Consider the following 27,972-nt stretch of genomic DNA (forward strand, 5'->3'; position numbering starts at 1 on the left):
GGGGGGTGCGCCGGGCCGCCGGGGGCCGGCAGTGCTGGGCGGGCTGGGGGTGGTCGGCCGGGGCCGGCACCCCAGGGCCCGAGCCAACCCAGGCTGGAGCCGCCAGGGGGCCAGCCTGGGCCACGCCTCCTCCCCCCACACCGCCCCTTACCTGCTACAGGCTTCCCGCGACTCAAATGTTCGCGGGAAGCAGGGGAGGGGGCGGAGACTTTGGGAGGGGATGGAGTTGGGGCGTGGGCGGGGCTGGGGGCGGGGCCAGGGCCCCTGGGAGTGTCCTCCATTTGGAGGCACAAAATATGGTAACCCTAGACCAGCATATATCTCACTCTTCCATGCAGGGAATGAGGAGAACATGGGTTGATGAGAGGCTGCCTGCAAATGTTGGTTTAATTTAACCCAAACCTTTGCTAAATGCAGAAGAGGTCAGTCAGCAATCAGTCTAATAGAGAGTTCTGATAGCAGAAGAGATTGTAGCAGTCCTTTGAAATGCTTATACACCATTCCCTGTGTAACGCCAACAAACCCGGTCATCGGGATCAAACCGAAGACCTCTGGAGCTTAGTGCATGAGCCTCTACCGGATGAGCTAAAAGCCAACTGGCTGTTAGCTAAGGCAGTACAGCAGACTCGTTAATTACTTTCTCTCTCTCTCTAAGTGGTCTCGGTGCCACTAGATGGGACAAAACACCACACCCAGGAAGTGTGTGGGTTACACTTGCAAACAGGGCTTACAGACAGAGTCCAGTACTGAAGGACAACAAACAAAATCATTGGAGGGAAAAAACGACAAAGACTGTTGGTCTATAAGGTGCCACAGGACTCTTGGTCACTTTTTACAGATCCAGATTAACACGGCTACCCCCCTGATAATTGCAGGAAAGCTTAACATGAGACATACTATGGCATCTATTTTTTGTCACGCATCCATTTAATCCAGGAAGCTTGGTGACACACTGGGGTAACAACAAATCTAGCTTTTCACTGCCAGAGACCTGGATTCAGGTCTAATCCAAGTCAGAAGTGCAAATTGGTGTGATTTGTCCACTCGGCCCGATCTTGACAGTGGGGGAGTGAAAGCAGAGGATGAGGCGGGAGAGAAAGGAAGAGAAAAGACAGACCGCTGAAATACCCATCAAGAGGTAAGAGGCATCAGCAGAGTGGGGCGAGGGAAGATTGCATAGCACCTACCTGCAGCAAGGACCAAATTCTGCTCTGAGCTATGTTGGTATAAATCTGGAGTCATTCCGGTGAAGACACTGGGTCTTACTTCCTTACTAATCCCAAACTGACACAAGCCTGGAAATTCACCAGGCTTCTTTCTAAAATCATTATTTGTAAAACCAGCCGTGGAGGGGAGCGGGGAAGTAAAGAATTGGCTTATTCTAGAGGCAGCCACCTTCTGCCAAGAGGAATTAAATTGGGCACAGGTCCTGTTAGCCTGAATTCTTCTCAACTAGCCCCCGTTTCTATTGGACACCCAAGCAAAAAGTTCTCGCACAATGATCCCTGCTTCCTCATGGCGCTGAGGCAGTGGCATAGAACTGGCTGGGGTTGCAGGATATTAGTCAGATTCAGATGGATGTTGTCTCCTCCAGGAAAGTGCTTTGTTGGAGCCAAGGCACAATTATGTTGAGTGATTGTCTGCTCCTGATGGACGCCCCTGGAATAAAAGTCAAGGGAAAAGAGGGAAATAAAATGGGAGGTGGAGAGAGAAAGAAACAGAAATGCATACACAAAATGGAGGAGGGGGGTAGTGGATGAAGCAACAGGTTGTGAAGGAATAAGATTCAGAACATAAATCCAAAGGAGATGGGGAAGCAGAAGAGCTTAAGCCCAGAATAAACAAGAAGAAAAGAAAAAGGAGCCAAATAGACACATGGGATGGATTGGCACTGAAAGAAACAGCTCAGTAAAACCAGCCGTCCTGCCAAATCGTCATCTTCATCCCCAGCTGCCAAACCTGAAATTAAACTTCTGCCCAGGTCCTGCCATTATTTGCTATGAGTACAGGCTGATCTCTGTGTTGATCTTACAGCTACACTAGTCCAGTCTCTATTGTAGATGAGCTATTCAGGGCCGAGAGGTAAAGGGAGACATAGCCAAACACCAGAATGTCATAAATAACTCCGTGAAACAGGAATGTAAGCCAGCAAAGTTGATTTCTAATAAAAACACAGTGCCCAAAAGGCAATAATAAAGGCCTGGTTTGAAGTAAAGATTTGCCCAAGGGCATGTGACATTGTCTTTTAGCTTTAGTTATGGTTAAAGCACAAAATCCTGCTGTGCCGGAGAACCTAAAACTAGTTAACAGGATGTTTCTGAACCGTATTATACCTGATGTGCGTTTAGCCCAAGGAGAAGGCACTTCTTACTGTTAAAATCCCTCCCTGCTTGATTTCATAGAAAATCCTATTAAATGTATTTAAGATAAAATCTTGCTCATTGAAGTAGGATGCCCACATCACATTTTCATGATGACCTAATGAGTAGCAGCCATACACTCTTCCAGCTAATGCTGCTTGAAATAATATTTGACCAAAAAAATTTCTGCCAAAAAATAGGGCTTCATCAATTATTTTGCAGGAAGATGTTGCTTTTCCAATGGGAAATTTCAGAGCAAACCAAAATGAAATATTTTCATTGAGTTTCCATTTGAAATTTTTATTTCATTTTGTGACTTTCGGAAACAGTTTGGGTTTTTAAAATTTAAATTAGGGCTGTCAAATGATTAAAAAAATAATTGCAATTAATCGTGAGATTAAAAATAATAGTTGAGATTAATTGCAGTTTTAATCACACTGTTAAACAATAATAGAATACCAATTTAAATGTATTATAAATATTTTGGGATGTTTTTCTACATTTTCAAATGTATTGTTTTCAATTACAACACAGAATACGACGTGTTCAGTGCTCACTTTATAGTATTATTTTTATTACAAATATTTGCACTGTAAAAAAGATAAAAGAAATAGTGTTTTTCAGTTCACCTCATACAAGTACTGTAGTGCAATCTCTTTATCGTGAAAAATGTAGATTTTTTTCACATAACTGCACTCAAAAACAAAACAATGTAAAACTTTAGAGACTACAAGTCCACTCAGTCCTACTTCTTGTTCAGCCAATCACCAAGACAAACAAGTTTGTTTACATTTACATTTACAAATAATGCTACCTGCTTCTTATTTACAATGTCACCTGAAAGAGAAAACAGGCTCCCAGCTGTTACCTCTCTTGGTAGAGACTCAGGTGTGTCTCTCTCCTGACCAGGGTTTTTCCACACTGCACAGTTGCCTATCTATACACAGTTGCCAGCAAGCCAGAGTGCCTAAACAAGCTAGATTCTGCGGTTTGCTTTCTCTCCAGAGGCTATGAATAGCATAATGGCCCACAGTTATAAGTTACCACACAGTTCTTCATAAGCAACCACGTTTATTCTTAAGGTGAAAGCATTGCAGAGAAAACATATGAAAACAATACAAGAACATGCATGCTAAAAAGCTTACCAAAGGTCATCCCATCTCCAACCTCGGCTCTGGTACGTGTCAGTCCTTCAAAACCCAGAAATGTTTTTTTTCCGTGACTACAAGTTCATAACAGTCTCAGGTTCAGAACCAGAACCACTAGTTTAGTCTTTCTTTTATGCATCTTGGGCCTTTGATCTTGGCCTCATGTAACGCATGAACAGCAAACAGTGGCTCATTCCCAAAGGCATGGCTTCAAAAGGCTGGGGTTTTGCATAACTGGAGGTGGGGTATTTGCACTAAACTATCCCGAGATAGATATCCCCAGGAAAATCCCTTTAACATTTTCTGTTCCAAAAGACCATTCTTGTCTGGCACATTGTTCACAATAGTCCTTTGAACCCCCAGGACTCACATCTGTCACATCTCCCACCTCGAGAGGTTACATAGAATCCCGGCCCACAATAATACGCCATTCATTTCATACAATGGACCCCACAGACACTTAAATGTAATTAAATAAGGTCTCCCAATGATATTGCAGAAAATTGCCATATCTGTCACACAGATCACCACAAATCCCCAAGACCAAGGTTGGGAACCTCATTAACAAATGTCCAACACATGTTCAGTAGAAGGAGCTGAATCCTCTAAACGGTTCCCCATCAAACCAGCATTAGCTCTGGTTTATCTGGATTAAGTTTAAACCAGCTTGCTCGCATCCATATCTCCTCTTGGCTAGAACTGGTAAAACATCTGTTAATAGAGGCTAGATATGTAGACACCCCACTGTTTGCCTTTTCATGGAAAATTGACTGGCTGGCAGTGTTAAAAGCCATGGGAGCCTATTTCACGTGCCAGGTCTATTAACTCCGCAAGCATCGGAAAGGCATGGCACTGCCTGTTCGTCTTCATCTTTGCCAAAGATGGCATTACATTTCATTTCTTGGTGGTTGGGAGCCCCGGGAGAGAGAATGCTTTTGTAAGGCGGAAACAAGTTTCTCTCCTTGCTAGGAAAATGGCAGCAGTTGCTCTAATGGTATTTTACAGCCCTGAAAATAATTGCTTGCGGGTTGGACTTGATTTCCTGCCTTGAAAATGTGTTCCAGCACCTCACTCATTTCCATGTTGTTATATGGGGCTTTGCATTCTTTGAAATTAAAATAGTGTTGGTAAGGCGCAGTGCATAGCAAATGGACCATTCAGTGAAAAGGAGCTTCCTTAGATGATGTGTGAGAAACTTGATATTAATAAAGCAGGAAGAGTGCATTTGGACCCTTATCCAGCAAAGCACTTAATTTTAAGTTAAATGTAACTGTGCTTAACTTTAAGAACATCAGTAATATCATTGAAGTCAATGGAACGGCTCACATACTTAACATTCAGCACATGCTTACATGATTTGCTGGATCAGAGCCTAGGCACCCCCACCGGCCAGCCCTTTCTTTCCAGGTCTAGCAGACTGTTTGACAGCCATACCCTCCTCATTTGTGCCTGTGCCTCTTTGTTCCCTAGGGCAAACGACCTGTCACTTTGATTGGCTTCAGTCTGGGCGCAAGGGTCATTTACTTCTGCCTGAAGGAGATGGCTCAAGAAAAAGGTAGAGTCCAAACATTTAACTCTCTTATTTATTTTTCCATCACCTTTTTTTTAATGAATTTAGTGCTGGTAGAAGTTATCATGCCAACGGCTCTGGAGATCGAAGTCCTCTAGAATAGCCACAGAAGGACAGCACAGCCACATAGCATTGCCTTTGTGCTTCACAGCCTGACCTCGCTGGACAACCTCTAGGGTTAAGGGAGCAGTTTAGTCTCCAGGGCTCATTCAGTCCTTGGGCTCTTCGCTGAGACAGTCAACAAAGATGCTAGTTAGTGGTGGTTGTGGAGCTGTGTACGCAGCTCCTTAAGAAAGGCTAAGAGGCTCTGATTGTGTTATGCTGGAGGAGATATAGATTAGTTTTTTCTGCTGATACAAGTTATCCGTTGGGCCACCCTAATGCATAAATGGACCACTTGAACAGAGCTACCCCAGTGCACACAGCTAACAGGACACCCTAACTGGGCCTCCCCAATGCACAGGCCTCATTAGGGCAACAGGCACAAAGCTCACATTACATGGCCTTCATTCAGATGGGTACATGTTAACATTAAAAGGCAGCATATTATTCCCTTCCTTGGCCTCACAATACAGACTACTCCTGTCAGTAGCAGAAATAACCTGGTCTGTGAACCAATAGAAAGATGTAGATATGCTGAAGTGTATGGACCACACCTCCAGGCCTTACACCCTGCCCTGGGATACCCCTCCCCAGCTCTGGCTGCAGAGAGACTGTGAAGCTGCATCTCTGTGGGTTTGAAGGGAAGCAAGAGGCACCATGTATAGTTTCTATCCCATTGATCCCCTCCTGGCCACAGCACTTGGATTATGTGCATTCCAAGCCAGTATGTGGCTGAGGGTATTTACTTCCTGAGGTGCAGTCTAAATAGAAACCTACAAAACAGTTTTGAAATACGTTCAGAATTTAATTCTGCTGTCTCCGGTGAAAACCTGGAGTAACTCCACCGACTTGAGTAGTTACTTCAGATTTACACCAATGTAATTGAGAGCAGAATTTGGCCCTCCGTCTGCAAAAGCACTCTTGACGTTCTGTGACATTTGCCTGGTGAATCAGTCTGTGAGCGGCCCACGCTTCGCTGTGAACTTGGCAGAAGATGCTTCGCCTTTATTGAAAGCTCTCTGTAGCTACTGTTTCTGACCCCATGAGTTGTCCCTCCCATTTAAGTCATTGAAATGCCACTGTCGTCAGCTATTTTCATGGTAATTTTTCCCTAAAGCCAAGCATAAAACCATCTGTCAATTTGTTACCAGTTGTGGTTTTGTTTATTAATAGATTCTATTCTTAATTTAGAAAAAGAATCAAGTCATTCTGATCAATTGATGTAAATTGCATGTTGGAGTTGAGTCAGTAGTAGTTTGTGCTTATCCCTCCCCCTACCTAGCCAATTTTATTAATTAACATTTGCCCTCACAGAATGTAGCTAATAAGTAAGGAGCTTTACACGGGCAAACATTCATTAGTAGGTGTTGGCAGGTGGGAACAGATTAAACCAGCATGAGAGGAGGAGGTCAGCTTCCTTTCCGTTTACAGCTGCGTGCCAGGACTTCTCACAGCCCCTGAAATACAAGAGGCCAAATTCTAGTCTTTGTAGCACCAGACTGTATCCTAGTGACTTGATTAGAATCACGCTGAGTTTACCCTGGTAGAACTGAGTTCCGAATCTGGCCCCAGATTTACTCTTTTCTCCTCAGTGCCCTGAAAATGTCGGGGCCGTAATGTTTTGAGGCTTTCGTTAGCCGTTAATAGCCTTGCAGTCTCTCTCAATGAGACTGCACAGCACTATAGCTAAGTAACATGTGAATGGGAATCATTAGGGGCTGTCTGGTTATATGCCATTCGAAAGAAATCTAAGCATCATAAATACATCTTGTAGCGGCCCCCCCACTGCACATTGATTGTTCAGTCCTTTAATTGAATTAGGAAAGCTGAGCTGTTTGTGGGACTAAAAGCAATGTGTTTAGTGCAGATTGCCAATGCGTCCTGCCAGTGCACATTCCAACAGCAAGCCACTGAAGGAATGGAGCAGCCATCTGGGACATCTGGGTCTGGACTTTGAAGACGCATACATAATAAATACAAGGCCCAATCTTGCGGTCTTTTTTGTATACAATCTTAGTGGCATGACAGTATAAGAATAGGATGTGTGCGAAGGGTTGTAAAGAGCTTCAGAGGACAGTGATGAAAATTCATAGACGCGAAAGATGTCCAAATCAGGAGACATTAAAAAGATTGTGACAACTATACAATGAGGGTAAATGAGATAGGGCATGATGGAAGTATATTAAAATAGCATAGAGAGGAGCTGAGTCCGGAGGTCCTAATAACCCTTTCTCCTAATACAAGGTCAAGGAGCTATCCCATGAAATAAAAAGACAAACAATTAAAAACCGATAAATGTAATACTTAGCTAAAAAATGTTTCATTAACTTGTGAAACTGCCCAGGGTGATATTTGAAGCCAGAAGCTTCATGGGAGTAAAAGAAGGATTATGCACGTACATCTGGTCCTGGCCGCTATCAGTGGCAGGATACTGGACTAAAAGACTACGGGTCTGATCTTGTATGGTTCCTATGTTCCTAGATGATTAATAAGTATTTCCACAGTTAAACTAGGGAGGGTAAAAATTGATAATGGATCTCAGCCCTAGTACTTCAAAACATAAGCCAAGCTTGCTTGGGTTTAGGAAGAAACTTCATCCATTGGGTAGGTTATTGCATAATTGTGCGTTTCTGGACTTTTGTGCCTTTCTCTGACCGCTCTGATGCAAGCTACTATCCGAGATGGGGTAATCTAACTGTGTGAACTGCTGGTCTGGTCCAGTATGGCAAGCCTGTGTTGCTCTGGGATGGAAAATGGTACCTGTGCCTTCTCTGGGGACTCAAGTTAAAATGAATGATATTTTTCAGTGGCTGTTTCAAACATTTTATTTAGGCTTAATAGTTATGTTACTTTGCTAGACAGGTTTGCCAGTTTGCATTAAATGAGTAGTTTTTACAAATAATAATAATACTCATAAATAATTCCTTGCTTCTATATCATCCTGAGAACCCCAATGAGCTTCACAAATTATAAATTACAGAAACACTGCAATGCAGCCAACCAGCATTGCAAACAGTGCCCAACAGTGGGCGAGGAGGGGAAATACTGCCCAAAGATACCTGGACAAACCCCTGTTAAGACAAAACCTTTAAAGGCATGGGATCGTTAAGGCACCAGAGAGCAGACTGGATCTTGGCTTCTACGATGTCCTCAGAAAGCAAATCACCTGTCAGACATCCAGTGCGAACACTGTTTGGCTCATTTAGGCCTCCGTTCAGGACAGCACTTATTTATGTGCTTGACTTAAATCCCACTGGAGAGCTTAAATCCCACCTAAGTCAATGGGTATGTCTACACAGCCCACAGGAGTGAGCCTCCCAGCCCAGGTCAAGAGACTCGGGCTAGCTGGGCTCATGCTAGCGCTCTAGAAATAGCTGTTAGCCAGCGCTTTGACATTGTGATTCAGGCTCTGATGCCTAGGGAGGGGGTAGGTTCAGAGCCTGAGCTCATGCCCTCTGTTTTGAGGTTTTAAGTAGCACTTAAGTGATGCCTATGTCTTGTACTTGCCCCTCTACGAAGGGTGGATTTCACCTGAGTGGCACAATAATGCCCTGTGTGTGTAACACTTCCAGACCTGGAAACATGGCAACGTCTCTCCCTGCTCCCAGAGACTGGTCCTAGCCCCAGGCTCAGTGTGCACCGCGTGGGCCTTTTCCAAGATTATTTGCCTGTCAATTATTGCCTCACGGCAAGCAAATACAGCTGCTTTCATCACAAAACCCCTTTTTAGTAGCTAGCAGGCAATGGGAATTGCCAATCCCTGCCCCATTACTCTCCTATCGAATCCCAATATAGAATTGTGTCTTATCTACTAAGAAGTTGGCCAAGTGGAATAAAAGCCTTTTTTTCTTTTTACACATCCTGCCAGAATTAATGATGTTTCTGAGTCAGAGGCAGGAGGAGGCTGTGAAATGTATTAATCCCAAGAGGGGTTGACTGAGGGTAGAATCTTTTCTTTTCTCATATTATCTAGAATCATTAATTTTTCTTTTCCCTGTGCACATGGGCTTTATTATTCCTTATCAGTATAAACAATTTGTAGCCCACGGGATAGGTATAATTAACTAGCGTGGTAGTAACCATGCAGATCAGTGATCTATATTCTTAAGCGTCCTTCTTCCTCCATAATCATTCAAAAGAAATGAATACACAGCCAAGATTGAGCATCTTCATTTCAAACAGGAACAGAATAGAGGAAGGGAGGGAAAGAAACCAGACCTTCCAGTGGTTAGTTCCAGTCTTCAGGAGCCTGATATGAGGTGCTTTTTCTTGCTCTTTCAATTGACCTTATGCTAGAGACTGGAATTATTGCCCTGTCCACATGGCTCTGTTTTTTCATTACCCAATTACTGTGGAAGCAGTAGTCTCATTGCCCATCGAGTTAAGCTAACAAAATCGAATCACTGTTGTTGTTGTTTTTTAATGTGTGTGAAATTTGCTTCATAATTAAGAAATGAAACCAACAGCGCTCGTTTCAGATTGTCATTGGGGGTTGGAATTTACATCATAGTAAAACTGTGTAGAATAATGCTCTCTGCAGGGAGCGCCGGGTTATTATTGCTGTTAGAGAAAGGAAATCAATTGCATTGATTAAAAATCTATCCAGGCATCGTCTCCTGGGCCATGACTTGACGCGGTATGTAATTGCTTTCACATTTATTTCCTCATAATCCCAACCCCCTATTCTACAAACCAGGTACACTCTCCTGAAAATGACCAAAACCCACATATGCTGAGCTGCGCTCTCCAAAGGTCAAGATTCTGGTTTTGGTAGAATAAGCTCTTCAGGGCAGGGACTGTCTTTTTGTTCTGTGTTTGTACAGCACCTAGCACCATAGGGTCCTGGGCGAGGACGGGGGCTCCTAAGTGCTACCACCATACAAATAAATAATAATATATATGGGACTCTAGTTGATAGAATTCCCAGTCATATCAACATACAATTACTATATCGGAAGGCACTTTACTGTCTCTTTTTCACAACTCTACATAAACAGAGTCAGTTGTTAAAATTGCACTTTCTTTTTTGATACATACTGTGTAATTAAACGTTTATATCTATTTTTTCTATAGACCTAATATGCATGCATGCACACACGTTGGGATTTTAGTTTACTTATTAGGAATTGATTTCAACTTTCTCTAATCCATGATGCTCTGGAAGGTGAACTAAAAACCAGAAGCTCTATGTCCCACCCCCAGACTGAGACTGCTTTGTGGAGCTCTGTCCTGGCAATAGTGAATGTATCATAATACCTTTTTTATTGAAAAGCACAGAAGTGCTGCCCAATCTTTCTCAATCCATCGCTTGCTTCTACTGGGATTTCTTAGCTGCAGTTTGTCCACTAAGAATAAAAGAGGAGCATTAATTTTGATCAGACTCAACACACCTTTTGAGCAGATTGTACCCAGAGAGTATGAAGAGCTAAACTGCTTCAGAGTTGTGATTGGGAATTGCCACTAGGAATTCTGTTGTCGTGCATTCAGTGGACGGATGCATTAGCAACTTCCAGGGCTGGTCAGGTGGAAGAGTTTATTTAACTTAATTATACATTTGCTTCAGTGGTCTCACTTGTCCCCTCATTCCATATATTGTGAAACAATGCCAATCTCACACTGACTACTGATTGGCAGTATGGGAAGAACCTTCCACACTACTGCTTGCGCTATACCTGCTCTGTGACAAGAGAACTTCTCTCCCCATTGCTGTCAGCCTGACACCTTTCACAATCGCCAGGGCCCTGATTTTCATAGATGTTGGGCTCCCATTGGCTTCAGTTGGAACTGTGGATTCTCCATGCTTCTGCAGATCAGACCTGAGAGCTTTTTAGTTTATCTTTACAAATGAATCAACAGAAATAAAGTATTTCTCCAATGTAAGTGAATTCCACTAAATATACTCTCATCCCTCAGAGGGCAAGTCTCACGTGTCTGTATCATATGTACATAGATGCATTTTCTGGGCTGCCTTCCAAATCCAAGTAACACCCTTTGCCTTGTGGGGGGCTGTTCCCATCTCTATAGACTGTGAGGGGATCGTCGAGGATGTGGTCCTGCTGGGAGCTCCAGTGGAAGGAGACGCCAAGTACTGGAAAGCTTTCACAAAGGTGGTGTCGGGCAGGATCATAAATGGCTATTGCAGGTCTGTACATGCACAACCTCGACGGCTCATTATGGCTGGGTCGCTGTTAGCGGATCTTTCATTTATTGCTTTTGAACATTTTGACAGCCCCCAAAATTGAAGTATTAAGGAGCTCTCAGTAGAGAACCATCTTCTTTAGAAGTCATTGCGTCCATTACTTGGATTTGAAAGTCTTCAGGAGTCAACATAAGGCTGTTCTGTCTTGGGCTTTAACTATTTATGGTGAACTTTAGACTGGAAGCCTGCGCATATAAAGGATTTGGTATTTAGGGACTGTATTTCATTTACACTTATGGCTGCTTTACGACCCTCTGGCACCGTAAAGGGGCCTCAGACAAGGTGTAAATGTAACTTACATCCACTCTAAAGCCTCTTCAAACTGTCAGAGTGGTGCCAAGGTGTACATGAGAATCCAGCTCTTCAATTCACAGAGGGTATGTCTACACTACAGCAGCACTGCTACAGGACTGCAGTTATGCTGCTGTAACACTGCAGTGTAGACGCTTCCGATGTCAACAGAAGGGGTTTTTCCATCGATTGTACATAATCCGCCCTCTCAAGAGGCAGTAGCTAGGTCAACAGTAGAATTTTTCCATCAACCTGCCAGTGGCAGTTGGGCCAACAGCCTTGAGCAATATAGCTTAGGTCGATCTAATGTTTAGGTGTTGACCAGACCTGAGAGCTAATTTGTGGAATTACTTGTTTTTAACATATGTTAAATCACCTAATTGGCCAAACCTTAACAATGATGCAAATTTGTCTACAAATAAGTATACAGAGAGAGAGAGAGAGGTGCGTGTTAATATACAATATTGTCTATTATTTTACATACCTTAAAACGATCAGAAGAGAGAAATTAAAATCACAAGCACTTGAGATTAAAACAAGAAATCTTCGTTACTCCCATCCGTATGGCTGAGCTGAGAGATGCTGCTTTTGCTAATTTTGTATCGCTGAGGTCTTATAGATGCAGGATGTGTATGCAAATTACTGCATTTCTTCATGTAACATAGCAAAAAAAGCAACTGCTGTCTCCTGTACTGTAGTTTCTGGGGGATGTTTCTGTTTTCCTCCAGGAAGCCATTCATGATTAGCAATTTACGTGTATCACTGAATTTGCTATAGTGACTATAGATCATCCCAGAACTGCAAAACAACCTCAACTTATTTCAGTGCAGAAAGCATAGTATATTCGTTTCCTGTAATATGAGAGAGATAATCTTGTTATCGTTTCAGAGCTTGACTGTGCTACTGAAATAAAATGGGCTACGTGTGTATAATTCAAGTTAGTCTCTTTACTTTGGCAGGCCATATTTCGACTGTTCAACAAACAGCGGTTAATAAATTACAGTTCAGTTGCACACAAACTGGAGTGAGCAGGGGATGAGATTCCAGATACATATCCTAGTACATTTAATCTCTAAAATCCCACTGGATGCTGCAGCTGAGAAGCACCAGGTCTATATGAAGGCTGATGTGAGGTGTTAATTGGAGAGCTATGGGGTGGATTTCGGTGAGAGTATCTGAGACATGAATCAGGGAAATATGTTATTTCCTAATAAGACGTTCACATGGGTCTGGAGATGTGGTGGTTCCCTGCCTCGGTGTTTGCATAAATATTGAGCCAGATGGTGGATCAGAAGTAACTTCACGGAAGTTTGTGGACTTACATTGGTGTAAAACGGGTGTGAAATCAGAATCAGGCCCATTTACTTGAGTTCAGTTCACACCTCTCAACGTTGACGTTTCAATGAACCAAACATCTCGAAGTGAAAGCCAGTTGAAACTGCTACATTGGATTTCGTATCATTCGAACTACCAATGTCCTGTGATCGCCCTGTAATACCATAAGTCAAGCCATGTTTGCATGGCTAGACCTTTCAAACAACCTGGTCTGAGTAATGAGTTAGCAACAAATACAAAACCGAGTGAATTTCATGTGGCCTTGGGAGTGTTGCACACATTTGGCATAGCTCCATGTGGGCTTTATTCACATCTGATTGTCAAGGACAGTGGTGAACAGGCACAGCTGGAAGAGACAGCTCTTAGAGTAAAATTCACCTGTGCAGAAGGCCAGCACAAGGTTCTATACACCACTGCAGTCCTCCTTAAGCCTTCATCATAGAGCTCAGTTGGATGGAAGTGATGTCCAGGCTTTGTGCCAGCTCTGGCCCACCACTCAAGAATGGAAGCACGATCTTGCTGCTTCTCCTATTAAAAATCTTATATTTTTACAGCACCTTTAATCCAGAAAGATCCTAAATTACTTTATAATTTGCATATAGGTCAGCAGCCACGGTGCCTGTGCTCAACATGTTTACAGATGCTACAGGCTGGCAAACTTCTACGTGTTAACGTATTACAAGGAGAGTGGGCAATAGCTGGGTGCAGCCCTGTCTCCCTGCGAATCTGAAATAATTTTAAAGATCCGGAAGCCTCTATTCACGGGAGTAGTCCTGGTGAACTCAGTGAGGCTACTCCTGTGAGTCAGGATTACTCCTAAAAATTTTTACAGCTGTACCCCAATTATTTTATCCAGCATGATATTCCAGGCTTGATTCCAGGACAGATGAAGCTGCTGCAGCTTCTGGTACAGACTTTGTCCAGGTCTACACTAGTGGGGGGGTCGACCTAAGATACGCAACTTCAGCTACGCGAATGCCTAGTTGAAGTTGGTGTATCTTAGGTCGACTTACCTGGCCATGAGGACAACGGCAAGTCGACCGCTGCTGCTCCCCCATCGACTCCACTTCCGCCTCTCGTGAGCTGGAGTTCCGGAGTCAACGGGGAGTGCGATCAGGGATCAATTTTATCGCATCTACACTAGACGCGATAAATTGACCCCCGATAGATCGATCGGCGGGTAGTGAAGACCTGTCCTTAGCTGGGCTGCCTGGTCCTGTCATCTCTGTCTTCTCCTGTGTTCCCCGAATGTCTTCCTGCATTTTATCTGTCTTCCAGCAAGGCTTATTAATACCTCTGTTCCATTTTCCTCCTAGGGGAGACTGGCTGCTGAGTTTTGTCTACCGGACCTCCTCTGCTCAGCTCAACGTTGCAGGCCTTCAGCCAGTCAGCCTGGATGACAGGAGGATGGTTAATATGGATCTTTCATCTGTAGTGAGTAGCCCTCTTCATTTCCTTAGTATTTCACTCTGTCCTTACCGGTCATAGCCTTGTGTTCATCTTCCATCCACCTAGCCGCGTCTACACCAGGGACACTTAAGGCACGACGTTTTTCACAACCCTGGGTGATGTAGCTAGGTCAATCTAATTTTTAAGTATAGATTAGGCCTAAGAAGAGTGAGTGACTTTGTGTGTAGGTGGGAGGGATCGCTCAGTGGTTTGAGCATTGGCCTGCTAAACCCAGGGTTGTGAGTTCAGTCCTTGAGGGGGCCATTTAGGGACTGGGATAAAAATCTGTCTGGGGATTGGTCCTGCTTTGAGCAGGGGGTTGGACTAGATACCTCCTGAGGTCCCTTCCAACCCTGATATTCTATGATTCTTCCCTCTATATGTGCACAAACCTCACAACTCCATGACTTTACCATGAACTCCATGTCAGATGAGCCTTAAGTCTGTACCGACACCTAATGGAAGCTAGAACCTGAATGTTATGTAACATTGTAGGGAGTATTTTGTTTCCACTGTTGCTTTTTTTAAAAATTCTGTAACATCCTGCATTGGAGAAAATGGTGTTTCTATCCCATCAGATCCTACAGGAGTGGTATCACTTTCAGAAAGACAGTGTGGCGTGGTGCGCTGTCTGCCCTTGCCCTAAACTCAAACACTGAGGCTCGGTGGTGCTGGAACTAGAGTTGCCGGGAGTGCTGCCGCAACCCCTGGCTTGACGTACTACTAACACACACCAAATACCTGGTTGCCATCTTCAGCACCCCCACTATAAGGCTACATCTACACTACAGGGAGGAGTCGATTTAAGATACGCAAATTCAGCTACGTGAATAGCGTAGCTAAATTCGACATATCGCAGCCAACTTACCCCGCTGTGAGGACGGCGGCAAAATCGACCTCTGCGGCTTCCTGTCGACGGCGCTTACTCCCACCTCCGCTGGTGGAGTAAGAGCGTCGATTTGGGGATCGATTGTCGCGTCCCAATGGGACGTGATAAATCGATCCCCGAGAGGTCGATTTCTACCCGCCGATTCAGGCGGGTAGTGTAGACCTAGCCTGAGAGTTGTTCCAGCGCCCCTGATGAGACCTGATCTACACTTAAAAACTGAGTGCCATAGTTAGGTTGACCTCACCCCAAACGTAGACATGGCTAGGTCAGTGAAAGAAATCTTCCCTCAGCCTAGCTACCACCTCTCGGAGAGCCTGATTAACTATATCAATGGGAAAGCCCCTTCCGTCAGTGTAGGAAGTGGCTATGGTATGGTGCGTCAGCGGCACAGCTGCAGCACCATCGCTGTGCTGCTGTCACGACTGTAGTGTAGATGTGGCCTGGGCCTACTCCCCAACAGAGTACCCCACTTGTGAAATGTAACAACCGCTTCATACTCTCGTACAGCCCCTTCACACTTGCACACAGGATACCACCAAAATATCTGCTCTCCCCTACCCACCACTAAATCCATAACCTGCTTTCATATCCCACCTCACTACTACAGTCCCCATGGCATGAAGACTCCGGTACCCTGTTACTTACACAACCTACACAATTCTGTAATGAAATGACGCAGACTCAGCATACATAAGCACCTCTTTGCTTTGATGACATACACGGGGGATTCAGATCCTGATCTCCTCATCTCACAATCACAGCTCTATGATGTTCCTCAAACTGATCCCCAGATCTCTTCATCTCACAATCACAGCCCTTCCAAGCTGCTCCAGCTTATTCCTCCACTATTCAATACAGCTACACTAAGACAGTGAATGCAGTTGGAGTGCCTGCAGATAATTCCCAGGAGCTATTGCCAACTGTGGGTTATCTTCACTTTGTATTTCCTGGTTCACAGAAGTTTGAGTTTTGCTGAACCTGACATCCTGGAAGGACACGAACTATCACCGGGCGGCCTTAACTTTGCTTTAACTAAGGTTTTGCCATTTAGTTTCCAGTATGGTCAGAGACTGCTTGCAAACTACTAGTACTCTTGGGGACCATGCACAGCAGCCTAGCCCAAGAAGAGAACATCTGCAAAGTAGCAGGGCCCCCCTGCTTTGTGTCTCATAATTCGAGCACCGCTATAAGTAGAGACCAGAGGGAACCTGCAGTCTCATCTAGCTGGAGCTTTTGACGGTCTGGAGCAAGTCATTTGACCTTGTGCTTCAGTTCATCCAGCTGGCTTGTCGGGTTCACAGTTGCAATGCTACAGCAGGGGTTAGTATGGCTGGATTTGAGTTTGGAGTTACAGAGCTCAGCGATGTTTGTGACTGGTTTGATGGCCTGGAATTTCTAGGGCATGGTCACAGTTGTGGCTTAGTAGGTGGATTCTGAGTTTCCAGGGAACAGAGTGGGTTTCTGAGTTCTGTCCTGTAGATCAGGCATAAATTAGATTCCCCAAAGCTGTTTAGTGTTATTAATGCTAAACTGCTGTTAGGGGTGTAATATCTTCAACACTATTCAGCTCGGTTGCCCTAAGCAAGCTAATGACATAGATGCCTTCCCTTCCCTCCGGGTGACCTCCTCTGCAGATTTATAGATTATAAAGTCAGAAAGGATCACGGCCATCATCTAGTCTGACTTCCTGTATAACACAGGCCATAGGACTTCCCTAAATTAATTCCTGTTCAACAAGAGCAGATCTTTTAGAAAAACATCCAGTCTTGACTTAAAAATTAGCCAGTGATGGAGTGTCCACCACCACCCTGGACAAATTGTTCCAATGGCTAATTACCCTCTCTTAAAAATGTACACCTTATTTCCAATCTGAATTTGTCTAGCTTCAGTTTCCAGCCATTGGATTTTGTTAAAGTTTTTTCTGCTAGATTTACGAGCCCATTATCAAATGTTTATTCCCCACAGTAGGTACATATAGACTGTGATCAAGTCACCCCTTAACCTTCCCTTTGTGAAGCTAAATAGATTTAGGCTCCTTGACTCGATCACTGCAAGGCATGTTTTCAACCCTTTAATCATTCTCAAAGTCTTCTCTGACCCTTCTCCAATTTATCAACATGCTTCAGATCATCAGGAAGAACACAGCTTCTTCACACACATTCACAGCAATCTTGAGATCACAATCTACTACGACTTAGCTGTTTTTCTCCCCTTGCATTTTGGGAGTGGAAGATGCTTGGCAGAGCTGTGAAAACAAATCTTATAACAGACACAGTGTAATTCAGACTGCTTCCTCTGTCACTTCTCAAACTGTGACGTCTTCTGAGCACACCTGCGAGCTGGCACAGATTACTCTCCTAGTATTACTCTGGATCCAGAAAGGGTCTTAAGCACATGATCAGTTTCACATGTTATGATGTGCAAACACATCAAGCCTGCAACTGTTCAGCTGTTACCAGCTCATTTAATTCATACTGACTGAACATTGCTGATCCCGCTGCAGGAAAAATGCAGGACTGATGAGGTGTGGATAAAGTAGAGATGGTACAGAGCAAAGTGTGGACAAAGTGGGTTAACAGAGGCTCTTAGAAACATATACACCCCTCTGCGACATAGTTAAGCTGATATAAGCCCTGATGTAGATCCTGCTAGGTCGGCAAAAGAATTTTTCCATCAACTTAGCGACCCCCTCTCAGAGAGGCGGATTTACTACAATGATGGAAGCACCCCTTCTGTCGCTGTAGTAAGTGTCCACACTACAGCGCCCAGTGCTGCAGGTGTGCCGTTGTACCGTTTCTAGAACCACCAGACCAGTAGCGCAGCTAGGGAGGGAGCGGGGGGAGCGGCCGCTCCCACTGAGCAGAAAAGTGGCGCCTTTTTAATTTTTACTCACCCAGTGGCACTCCGGGTCTTTGGCAGCACTTCGGTGGCGAGTCCTTCAGCTGCTCCGGGTCTTCAGTGGTGGGTCAGTCCGGGTTTTTCTTTTTCCTTTTTTTCTTTTTCTTCGCAGCGGGTGGCACCTTTTTTTATGTGTTCGCTCCCCCTGCTGCTAAAACCTGGCTTCGCCACTGAGCCATACCCTTAATGTCCTATCTCTTGCTTTTCCCTGAAGAGCCTTGGTCTGTTCATTTTATACTTCCTAAATTTCCAAAGCATATGGAGTTCGGCAGACACCACTGGGACTGACTCTCAGCAGCCTGCCTGCTCTCGCTGAAGAAGCAGTGTGCACATTTAGGCTAAATGGGTGGCCCAAGTTCCAGGTCACCAATCTTCCACCATTACGCATCTGTGTACACACTGCGTGTATCAAATAAAGAATCCCAACACTGCTGTCATCTCTGAGAGATCTGCCGCTTCCATCATAGCGCAGCCTTGCCTAACCTTACTGGAAAGGACAGAAAAGAGGAGCCATCCTGACAAAAAATAGAGCTCTGGGAGACAGGAAAACCGTGTGTTCTATGAGGCGTGTAAAGAAAAGCTTCAGAAACCAGTGCTTTAACAAATGGCATGAAAGCAAAGGTGGTTTGCACTGCAATGCAATGGAATAGGGTCGCATAAAGGTATATAGAGATGTTCTCAACAGAATGCTAAAAGTGTTGTGCTAGTAAGGCACTTTACTACTTAATCGAGTGCAATAAATCCAGCTCTTTCTTATAAGATACAAAAATTAAAACACCTTTTCTGCAGGTGTGGATGTTTGAACAAGTATTAAAGAGCCTCATTCGTACTAGAATCTACTCAGTAGTAGTAGAATCTATGATTCTACTAGTGAACTAGTATCTTGGACTAGCTGGACTCCTCAAAGATTTCCTGACTCGGATCCATGAAAAAAGTTCAGTGCCACTGTGGGTTAGATGGTTGCTTTGTTTGAAACGTGGCTGACTGGTATCTCCACATCTCATCCTCATAAAGGTCCAGAGGTATGGGAATAGTAGCAGGTCACATAATGCTAGCCCAGTACAATGCAAGTGACCTAATCATAGAATCATAGATTATTAGGGTTGGAAGGGACCTCAAGAGGTCATCTAGTCCAACCCCCTGCTCAAAGCAGGATCAATCCCCAACTAAATCCTCAAATGGCCCCTCAAGGATTGAACTCACAACCCTGGGTTTAGCAGGCCAACGCTCAAACCTAATGCTGGCCATTCAGTCTAACCTAGCAGAAAAGACTGAGCTGCAATTTCAATTTCTTTTATGCAGACAACGCTGCTTAAAACCAAGGTGTTAGTGTTTCTTAAAACAATGTGGGTGCCTGTTTCAGTGGAACAGGTTGCTTCTTGCAATTTGCTGTGGCACTTTCTGTCCACAGTTGCCCTCGTAGTCAATTGTAGCTCTAGGTACTTGAAAATAAATAGACCGGTTTGAGAGAAACCAGGAAATAATAAAACACCTACATTAATGCAGCCCAGCAAATCAGAGTGTTTGCCTATGCTTGTAGGGACTTGGCCCACTAAGGTGATTGCAGAGCCCATTGTGATGGGTCCTGAGAGCATAAGAAAGTATAGTTGATCCTCGTCAACACTATATATTAAGCATCAAAAAAGCTGGTTGTGCTTTTATATTAAGCTCTTGCTGCTTTAGAGAAGAATACTTGCCTAACCTTACTGGAAAGGGCTCCCTCGTTGCCTGCTTTCTAGCATGTCGAGCAGGCTCTGCACCACGCCTTTCAGGCCATCGGTCATTTCGCATTTCTGTCCCGCCCTCTTGCAAAGCGCCTCAGGGTCCTGTAGAGAAACTACGTGAAAATATAAATGACAGAATTCTGGAGGAGGCTGGGAGTGCTATGCAGTGGCGAGCTCTGCTTCTGGTGAGGGCAGGAGTCTCCTGTGTCGCGCCAGCAGCAACTTGTGCAGGCTCCAGCATAGGTGCTGCATGGGATGGGTTCAGCACAGATTTCTAGTTATGGTGACACAAGGCCATGGGACAGGGAAGGAGGGGAGGTTATCAAGGAGCAAAGTATGGACTTCAGGAAGGTGCTTCGTGCAAAATTCATTCTAGCACCCTTCACGTTCAAGCCATCTCCCAGTTTATCCATGGTGTGGGCCATTTCTCCCTGCGGATCCTTTCAGACTGCGGAACTGAGCACAATGGTTAGAGTTCCCCTTTCAATCTGGGGGGGGATGCTGGAGTCCAAGGAGCCTGATTCTTGCTGCTGGGGCAATTTAAAGGAGTCTCAAAGTGCGTGGGATATAAGAGATATATAAAGGGCCTTTGCGTAAATGAGAATCAGGGCCCAAGGCATTTAGCCTGTGTCTGTTTTGATTAGTACGGTCTGCTTTACAGTTTCCATTTGTCCTGCCAGGGCCCTCTCCTTTCATTCTCCTCCAAACTTTTAAGGCCTCATTTCTCTAAATCTGTCAGTGAGGAAACTACCAAAATGTCCTCCCACTCAGCAAATGCAGTTATAAAAGCTTCCTGAGTGCTTACAATGAGACTGATTGGTTCAGCGGATTTATTTGACAGTAACTGAAACCGAGGAAGTAATTGAGTTGTAACATATTAGGCTGATTGCTGTTTGTTCAAGTGGGATGCCGGAGATTACGTTTTACATTAGCATCTGAATATCGAAGAAATGTTGTTAAGAGTCGGAAAGTAGGCAAAATGCTTTGCATGTGGGCTTGGACGTTACAGGCATTTGCTTGGGTTTCTTTAGGCAATTTTAATGTAATCAAAATCTGAGATGAACTTAAAGGCATGAAAATAGATCTGAAGGTCTGTCTCTGTAGGTCGAGTGATGAACTTCATGAAAGATGCAGGAAGTTAGTACTGCCATGTTGTTAAAGGTGGGAGAAGGGCTATGCATATCTCTCTCCATATACCATCCCAATAAAGGAATCACAGATTATCCAGGGCTACAAAGTTTATTTTCTGCTTTACATACCCATATAAGCAAACCCCAATTTCCACTTTGGGCCGATTATAAAATATCTGTTTAAAGACCTTTAGCCACGATTAGGACTTGCATTCACCTTGAAATTCCCTGCTTTCCCATGCATTCAAATGGCAGCTGAATTCTCCTAGTTCTACTCTTTATCATTCAGATGTCACCTTCCTAGATGATGATGATGATGATTATTAATTTCTCTTAAGGTAGCACATAGAATGCCCAGTTGAGATCAGAACCCCATTGTGCTAACCACTGTACACAGGAAAAGACGGCCACCACCTGAAGAGTTTTAAAGGGTTAATAGACAAGACAAGACTAAAGGTGTGAGGGGAAACTAAGGCACAGAGCGGTGATGTGACTTGCCTGTGGTTATATAGCTGGTCAGTGGCAGAACCAGTAATAAAACCCAAGTCTCCTGAGTTGGATACAATTTTGTCACAGTAAAATTAGGCAAAATTCATGGTAAAAATGCACAAATTCAGAGTATGGTCTAGGCAACGAAAAATGTGTAACAATAAGGTATTGTGTATCGCGGAGGCGTTGACACAGACCCACAGGCTGAGTGACCCGCTGAAGTGAGTCAGGGAATAGAGGTGGTACTCCGTCTCCGAGCCCTACCGCCTGGGGTTGACACCAAAGCCCAAGCCCTGCCGCCTGGGACTGAAGCTGAAGCCCGAGCCCCACTGCCCAGGGCTGAAGGCTGAACTCAGACATCTCCTAAAATCATGGAATCCATGACCTCCGTGACGGAATCGTAGCCTTAATTATCATTGTAATAACAAAATTGAAAGAAGTGTTGTCCGAGCACCACACTGGGAGCCAGGTACTTCTGAGTTCTAATCCCAGTACTGGAACTAATTCCCACTGCAGCCTTGAGCAAGTCACTTCCCCTTTGTGTGCCTCAGTTTCCCCATCTGTAAAATGGGTATAATACTGCCATCAAAGGAAGGTCATAAAGATTAATCAATGTTTGATGCGCTTTGAAGACTGAAAGCACGTCAGGCCAGCTAATCATTATTACTCTGTCATTTAAGACCATTTTAAAAGCACTGATTTACCCTTCTTTGCAATAAGATGCGGTGATGAGATTTTGTGACCTGTTTTACACTCCGATGTTCCTGTAAAATTGGAGAAGCAAGAAAAGGCTGAATAAAAGAGCTCTTTTTGGAATATGCTGCACCAGACATCACCATAGCTCTGGCTTTTCCTCTTGAGATAGTTACAAACCTTTTTGACTTGCTCTTTTCTCGGCTGCTGAAACTGAACAGTGAAAAGCCGGATCTGTGACAGTGATGATTAAAATGGAATTCCTGCTCTTGCCCTCCAAAACCTTTCTTAGAAGTGATGCCTTGTTACTAGCGTCTCGAGTGATTCCAGGGCAGCCTGGTTCACCACCTGCGTGGGCTCTTTGGATGCAGCAAACAGACAAAAAATACAGTATTCTAACAATCTATTGATTTAGCACTTGTGTGATTTGGGCTTTTCCTCAAAGGTGCATTAAACTGTGTTCTCATCGTGGGCCGAAAACTTGCAGCAAAGAATGAATCCTGATGATGAAATTCAGGTTTATTAAGGACCCTGGGGATTGAGCATGGAAGTAGGTTGCCTGGGTCTCATTGCTCCCAGGTGGAATGACTTGTTTCAGATGAGCAGTACCACCTTAGGCAGGTAGGACAGGAATGAATACAGTCCAAAGAAGAAAAGCAAGAACGGGAACTTGATTCAATCAGAAGCTAAACATTTCCCTGGATAGGAACTTGTAGCGATTCTATCACGCGGCAGGAAGGAAAAGCAGCTAAAACCACCACTTTGTTGGTGATGTTGTGGGAGGGTGAGGGACCAGGGGAAAAAACATCACTTGAAAGATTTCATTAAGTCCCTGTAATGTCAACTTCCTTGAAACAGAACTGAAGCTGGACTGGGAGTGCCAGCTCTCACAGGTTCTCAAAAGAGAATAGGCGTGTGGTCACATTTCACAGAAATAGGTCTAAACAGCCCTATTCCCACCCCCCGCCCAGTCACTCACTCTCAGAGCCGCACAGAACTTTTTGGGCATCTGGAGCAAAATCTGAAACTGAGCAGCCCCCCTTACAAAGAAGGGACGCCCCTGGTAGAGGGGTTGGCGAGCGAGCCCGCCCACACTCACCCAGCAGTAGCGGCTCCTGTCCCGTGGGCCTGTGCCTGGCTCCCCGCTCTTGGCGCTGCACACGGGGTTGCAGCATTTCTCAGGTTTGGCCCACGGAGGGTCATCTGAGCTCAACGTGAGTGGTGCTGCAACCCTGCATGTCAGGTCACAATGCCACTCTGTTTCGGGGCCCTCTCAAACAAAGGCTCAGGGCAAACTGCCTCTTTTGCCCTCTCCTCCCCCAGGTGGCCCTTTCCTCCCACACAGCTACCAATTTTCCACCCTGAAATTCCTCATTGTGAGCTGTGCTTGCTAAATGGTCAAAATCTGGAGCTTCTTCAGACAAGCAGAGACACAGGCTCTCACATACCAGCTGCAGATGTGGCCTCTTCAGACTATTTTGTATAGAAAACCACTCTCTCGTCACTCTTCCCTATTCTGTCCCACCACTTGTAACTGACTGCGTCAGGGCAGGCCCCAGGGTTACCAGGGCAGAGGGCAGCCGCTGAAGCCATCAGATAACCAGGCCTGAAGGAGCAAAGTGAGCCAGCCCCTCTCAACTAGCTTGCGAACAAAGGCTGTTAGCGTCACAACTTCGATTCAAGCCTGCAGGGAATTGGCCTGTCTGAGCTTTTTTATCTGTTGAACAACTCACTCTAGCTCTAATTTTCCACTTGATTAAGCTCTTGGAAATGAAAAAGCTTCTTTACCAACAGTCGTCACACCACTTATTCTCTCATCCCTTTGTCAAGCTGCAGAATAGAGAAATACTGTACAGCCCCATTTCCTTAGGCTCTTCAGTACAACAGCAGCCAAGCTAATAACTAGGAGCTCTGAACCTACAGGATCCTCAAGCACTTCACCTGCCACTAGCATGCGGCCACCTCTGGGATGAGAGGTGGAAGCTGTTTAACAAGCATTTCACAGCAGTGTAGGACAGAAAGTGAAAGATCATACTGCATCCATTTGAAAATGCCGGGAGAATTTAGGGAGGCATAAAGTAACTACCGGACTTGGCATTTGTTAGGACTCTGGTATTAACGCCCCTGCTCTTGTAAAAAGTGCTGTGGCATGTTAATTATCAGTATCTTGCTGCCAATACTGTAATGCACTAAAGCAGGACGAACTTCCAAGCGTCTTCTGAATCTGTCCAACGCCATCTGGAAAAGGGAGTGGTTTTTCATCAGAACTTGTTAGACTAGAGAGAAATCCACAGCCACATGTCAAAGGAGAATCCAATGGCTTAAGCATCCTTGTTCACGTCCATAGATTTGTTAAGAACTTAGAATAACTAATAGACGTGTCAGTGCACAATTTGGGCTCTGTAACAGACTAGCCTTAACTACAGCTGTTCAGTGAACTATGTGAGTGAATTGGTTTGTTCTGCTCCTCAAGGATAAGATTTTGTATAGCAAAAAAACTCCATCAAATTTGCTGGCATCCTCAGTGGCTATGCCAAAGGTTTAATGGGAATGTGAACTTAATTACCCTTTTTCCCCTTAGAGGTGATCCACGGAGGTCATGAACGAGGTACATTGGTTAGGGGCAGGGCGTGGTTTGGAATTTAAGGGAAGCTGACACTGCTGTTTCCCACAGTCTGTGCATAATGAGGTTATCAGGCTCCAGGGCTGTCGGCTTAGCACCAGCCACAGAACGCTGCGGAAATGATTTTGAAAGAGAGACGTGTGGTGGCGGGGGGTGGGGAGGGAGTGTCATAGTTTAAATAACAACACAATCCAAAGTATGCAACCTCCCACCTGAGATTCTCCGCTAAGTAACCAGGAACGGTATTGATGTGATACAGGAGCACGTGTTCCCTTCCCCGCAGCACGACACTTTGCAACATTTCGGGCACCCCTGGGAGATGTTTTAAATGTTGGAGAACATTGCATTTGAGATAAACCCTCCTAGTAGATCCCGAAGGCTCAGACTCCGTCCCTGACTGGACTCACAGTGTATAGGAATAACAGATAATCACACAGTTATTAATGTTACAAATAATTGTCCAGATCACAAAGTCTGTGATCATGACGGTCCCTTCTGACTGGAAAGTCTATGAGTCCATTCAGGCAAAACTCCCCGCAAAATCAATGGGAGTCTTCCCTGAATAAGGATAGCAGGATCAGACCCCATAAGAGTCACAGCAAGCTGCTTTTAAGGACAGAGCACGTTGTACGTTGCCTGGATATTTCTGCCTTGTGTTTACATTAACGGTATTTCAACAAAGTATTTCCGTTTGGGTTTCATTTCCTTTCTATTTTCTTATGCCAACATATGAAAAGAAAATTCAGATTTTAAAGCCAATTAAAACTGTTAATGAAGTAGAAAATTGACTCCCCTGACTCGCTGTGTTTACAAGGCATATCACCCATCACGTAGTTTCCAGACGTGTTTGAGATTTTACAGTTGTACCATAACATGTTATTGATGCTCATAATGTAGATAAAGTACCGTGGAAAAGTTAGCACTTCCTGTTAGCCTCTGAATTCCTGCTACCTCAAATGATAATCTCATCAGAGTTTACAAGCCAAGCAGAATCAGGCCTGGTCAGGATAAAAGCTGAGGGAAATCCCTGTGCAGTAAGTAATGGTGTTGATGACTAACAGCAGGTGATACTCCTCCCTCTGAGTCACTATTGATATCTGCAGAGTGATCCTACGGGTGCTGTGTTGCTGGAAGGTGCCATCTTTAAAGTGAGATGTAAAACTGAGGGCCTGATGCTTACAGTCTCCTAGATAATTATATTCTGTCTGCCTACAGTTCCCGCAGGAATTTCAACTGTGTATGGAATTCTTCAGTTCTTCTCCTAAACCATTGCGTAGAGTTGTTGTATTTATAGTTTATATTGTGGTAGGGCTTAGAGGACTCCACTATATTGAGCCTCATCATGCTAGTAAGTGACCATCCCTGAGAGTTTACCATCTAAAAGGCAAGAAAAAACGGGGATGAATAGAGCCCTGCAAATCCGTGGATATCCATCCGCTTTATATCCTCAGATAGCCGCATCCATGGCTACGGATATCCGCGGACCATTTTTGTGGCGCGGATGCAAGTACACATTTTGTATCTGCGCAGGGCTCTATGGATGGAGCAAACAGGTAGGTAGAAGGACTGATCTGTAGATGCAAGAACAATGGATATAAACTGGCCATGGACAAATTCAGGCTGGAGATTAGAAGACTGTTTCTAACCATCGGAGGGGTGAGATTTTGGAACAGCCTCCTCACGGGAGTTGTGGGGGCAAACAACTTAATTAGTTTCGAGAGAGCTAGACAAATTTCTGAGTGGGATTGTATGATAGGGTTGCTTATGAGGTAAATGGCATGGTTCAGGCATCTTGGGACTCAGTTCTGGTTTATGTCTTACATTCCTGAAAGCTCAGGCTTCAGGGTTTCAGCCAGCCACCAGCTGGGATCAGGAAGGGATTCACTACCCCACTACCACCACCCATCATGTATTCTGATTTGTTTCTTTTATGTCCTTCCTCTGAAGAGTCGGGGGTGGCCGTGGCTAGTGATGGGACATTGGGTGGAATGGCCGGGCGTCTGAGGTGGCACCAAGCATTCTCTCATTCAGGTGCTTGGCTGGCTGATCTTGCTCTCGTGGTCAGGGTCTAACTGATCGCCACATGTGGGGTAGAGAAGGAATTTTCTCCAGGTCAGATTGGCAGCGACACTCAGGCAGGTTTCATCTTCGTCCACAGCATGTGGGTACAGGTTACTTGCCAGGATTATCTGGGTGCATCTCACTTAATTCTGTCCCTGCCATTGTGAGGACCTCTGGCACTAGTGCATGTTAATCCTTCCTGTTCTCTCCTGTGGCACATAATAGACTAGTCTCCGGTGGGCTCTAATACTTTGGTCTAATTTCGGTTGTTGGGTTTAGTGTGTGGGTGCTGGGCGGTGTTGGTGGCCTGTGATATCCAGGAGGTCAGAGTTAGATGGTCTAGTGATCCCTTCCAGCCTTAAACTCTATGATTCCATGTAGCTGTAATCACAAGTGGTATGTGCAGATTTAGCTATGCTGCCGTTCACGCTAGAGGCGGCTGCATATCAGTGGTGGGCAAAGTGTACGCACAGTACAAAATTTGTAACACATGAAGGGATTCATTTGGATGCCAGGCACTAGAGAAAGGCAAGCTCATTATCTGATCATTACAGCAGCACGGTTCCCAGCCGTAGCAAAAAACAGCAATTCACACAAAGGACGAACTAGCAACGTTTCAGAAGTGAAATGAAGCTGTTTTTAATGCATGGGGATTTTTTTAAAACCCCGCAAGCTGTTCATTCTTTGACTGTTACAGATCTTGACGGTTTGAGCTACTTCATAGAAAAGCTATGTGGCATCCAGGCTGACCATCTGCTTTCCAAGTTTTAGCCTGGTGCAAGTTTAAAGCGGCTGAGTTAGAAACCCCTGTAAATGGAAAGGGTCATAGAGGCAGCAAGAACCTTATAAATCTGGTGTCATGAACATTCTGCTGAAATAGCTTTCTCCTGGAAATGCTCCTTTCTGTAAAGAGGGGAGTGGAAACGGGGCAGTTTGGATTCTGAATGTCTCATAGTTCTGAAGGGGGGTTTTGTGCATGACCCTGCTGGGGTCTAGAACTCCAATAACTTT

General features: G+C 44.7%; 1 protein-coding gene and 1 long non-coding RNA gene across 3 annotated transcripts in view; one reads left to right on the forward strand and one right to left on the reverse strand.

The window, feature by feature from the left end:
* TMCO4 (transmembrane and coiled-coil domains 4) overlaps positions 1-27,972 on the forward strand; it is a 91,785-nt gene that overhangs the window by 53,287 nt on the left and 10,526 nt on the right. For both annotated transcript variants that reach the window (XM_034753107.1, XM_034753108.1), the window contains exons 11-13: positions 4,979-5,063; positions 11,205-11,322; positions 14,322-14,439. In XM_034753107.1, coding sequence (XP_034608998.1) covers positions 4,979-5,063; positions 11,205-11,322; positions 14,322-14,439 — 321 coding nt within the window. The remainder of the gene's footprint in view (positions 1-4,978; positions 5,064-11,204; positions 11,323-14,321; positions 14,440-27,972) is intronic.
* On the reverse strand, positions 3,169-12,562 carry LOC117867804. Its single transcript, XR_004643513.1, has 3 exons — positions 12,155-12,562; positions 10,437-10,525; positions 3,169-6,637 (listed from the first exon to the last, which is right to left on the reverse strand). It is a non-coding gene; the product is annotated as an uncharacterized LOC117867804 (long non-coding RNA).

Source organism: Trachemys scripta, chromosome 19 (assembly GCF_013100865.1).
Source record: "Trachemys scripta elegans isolate TJP31775 chromosome 19, CAS_Tse_1.0, whole genome shotgun sequence".
Taxonomy (NCBI): Eukaryota; Metazoa; Chordata; order Testudines; family Emydidae; genus Trachemys; species Trachemys scripta.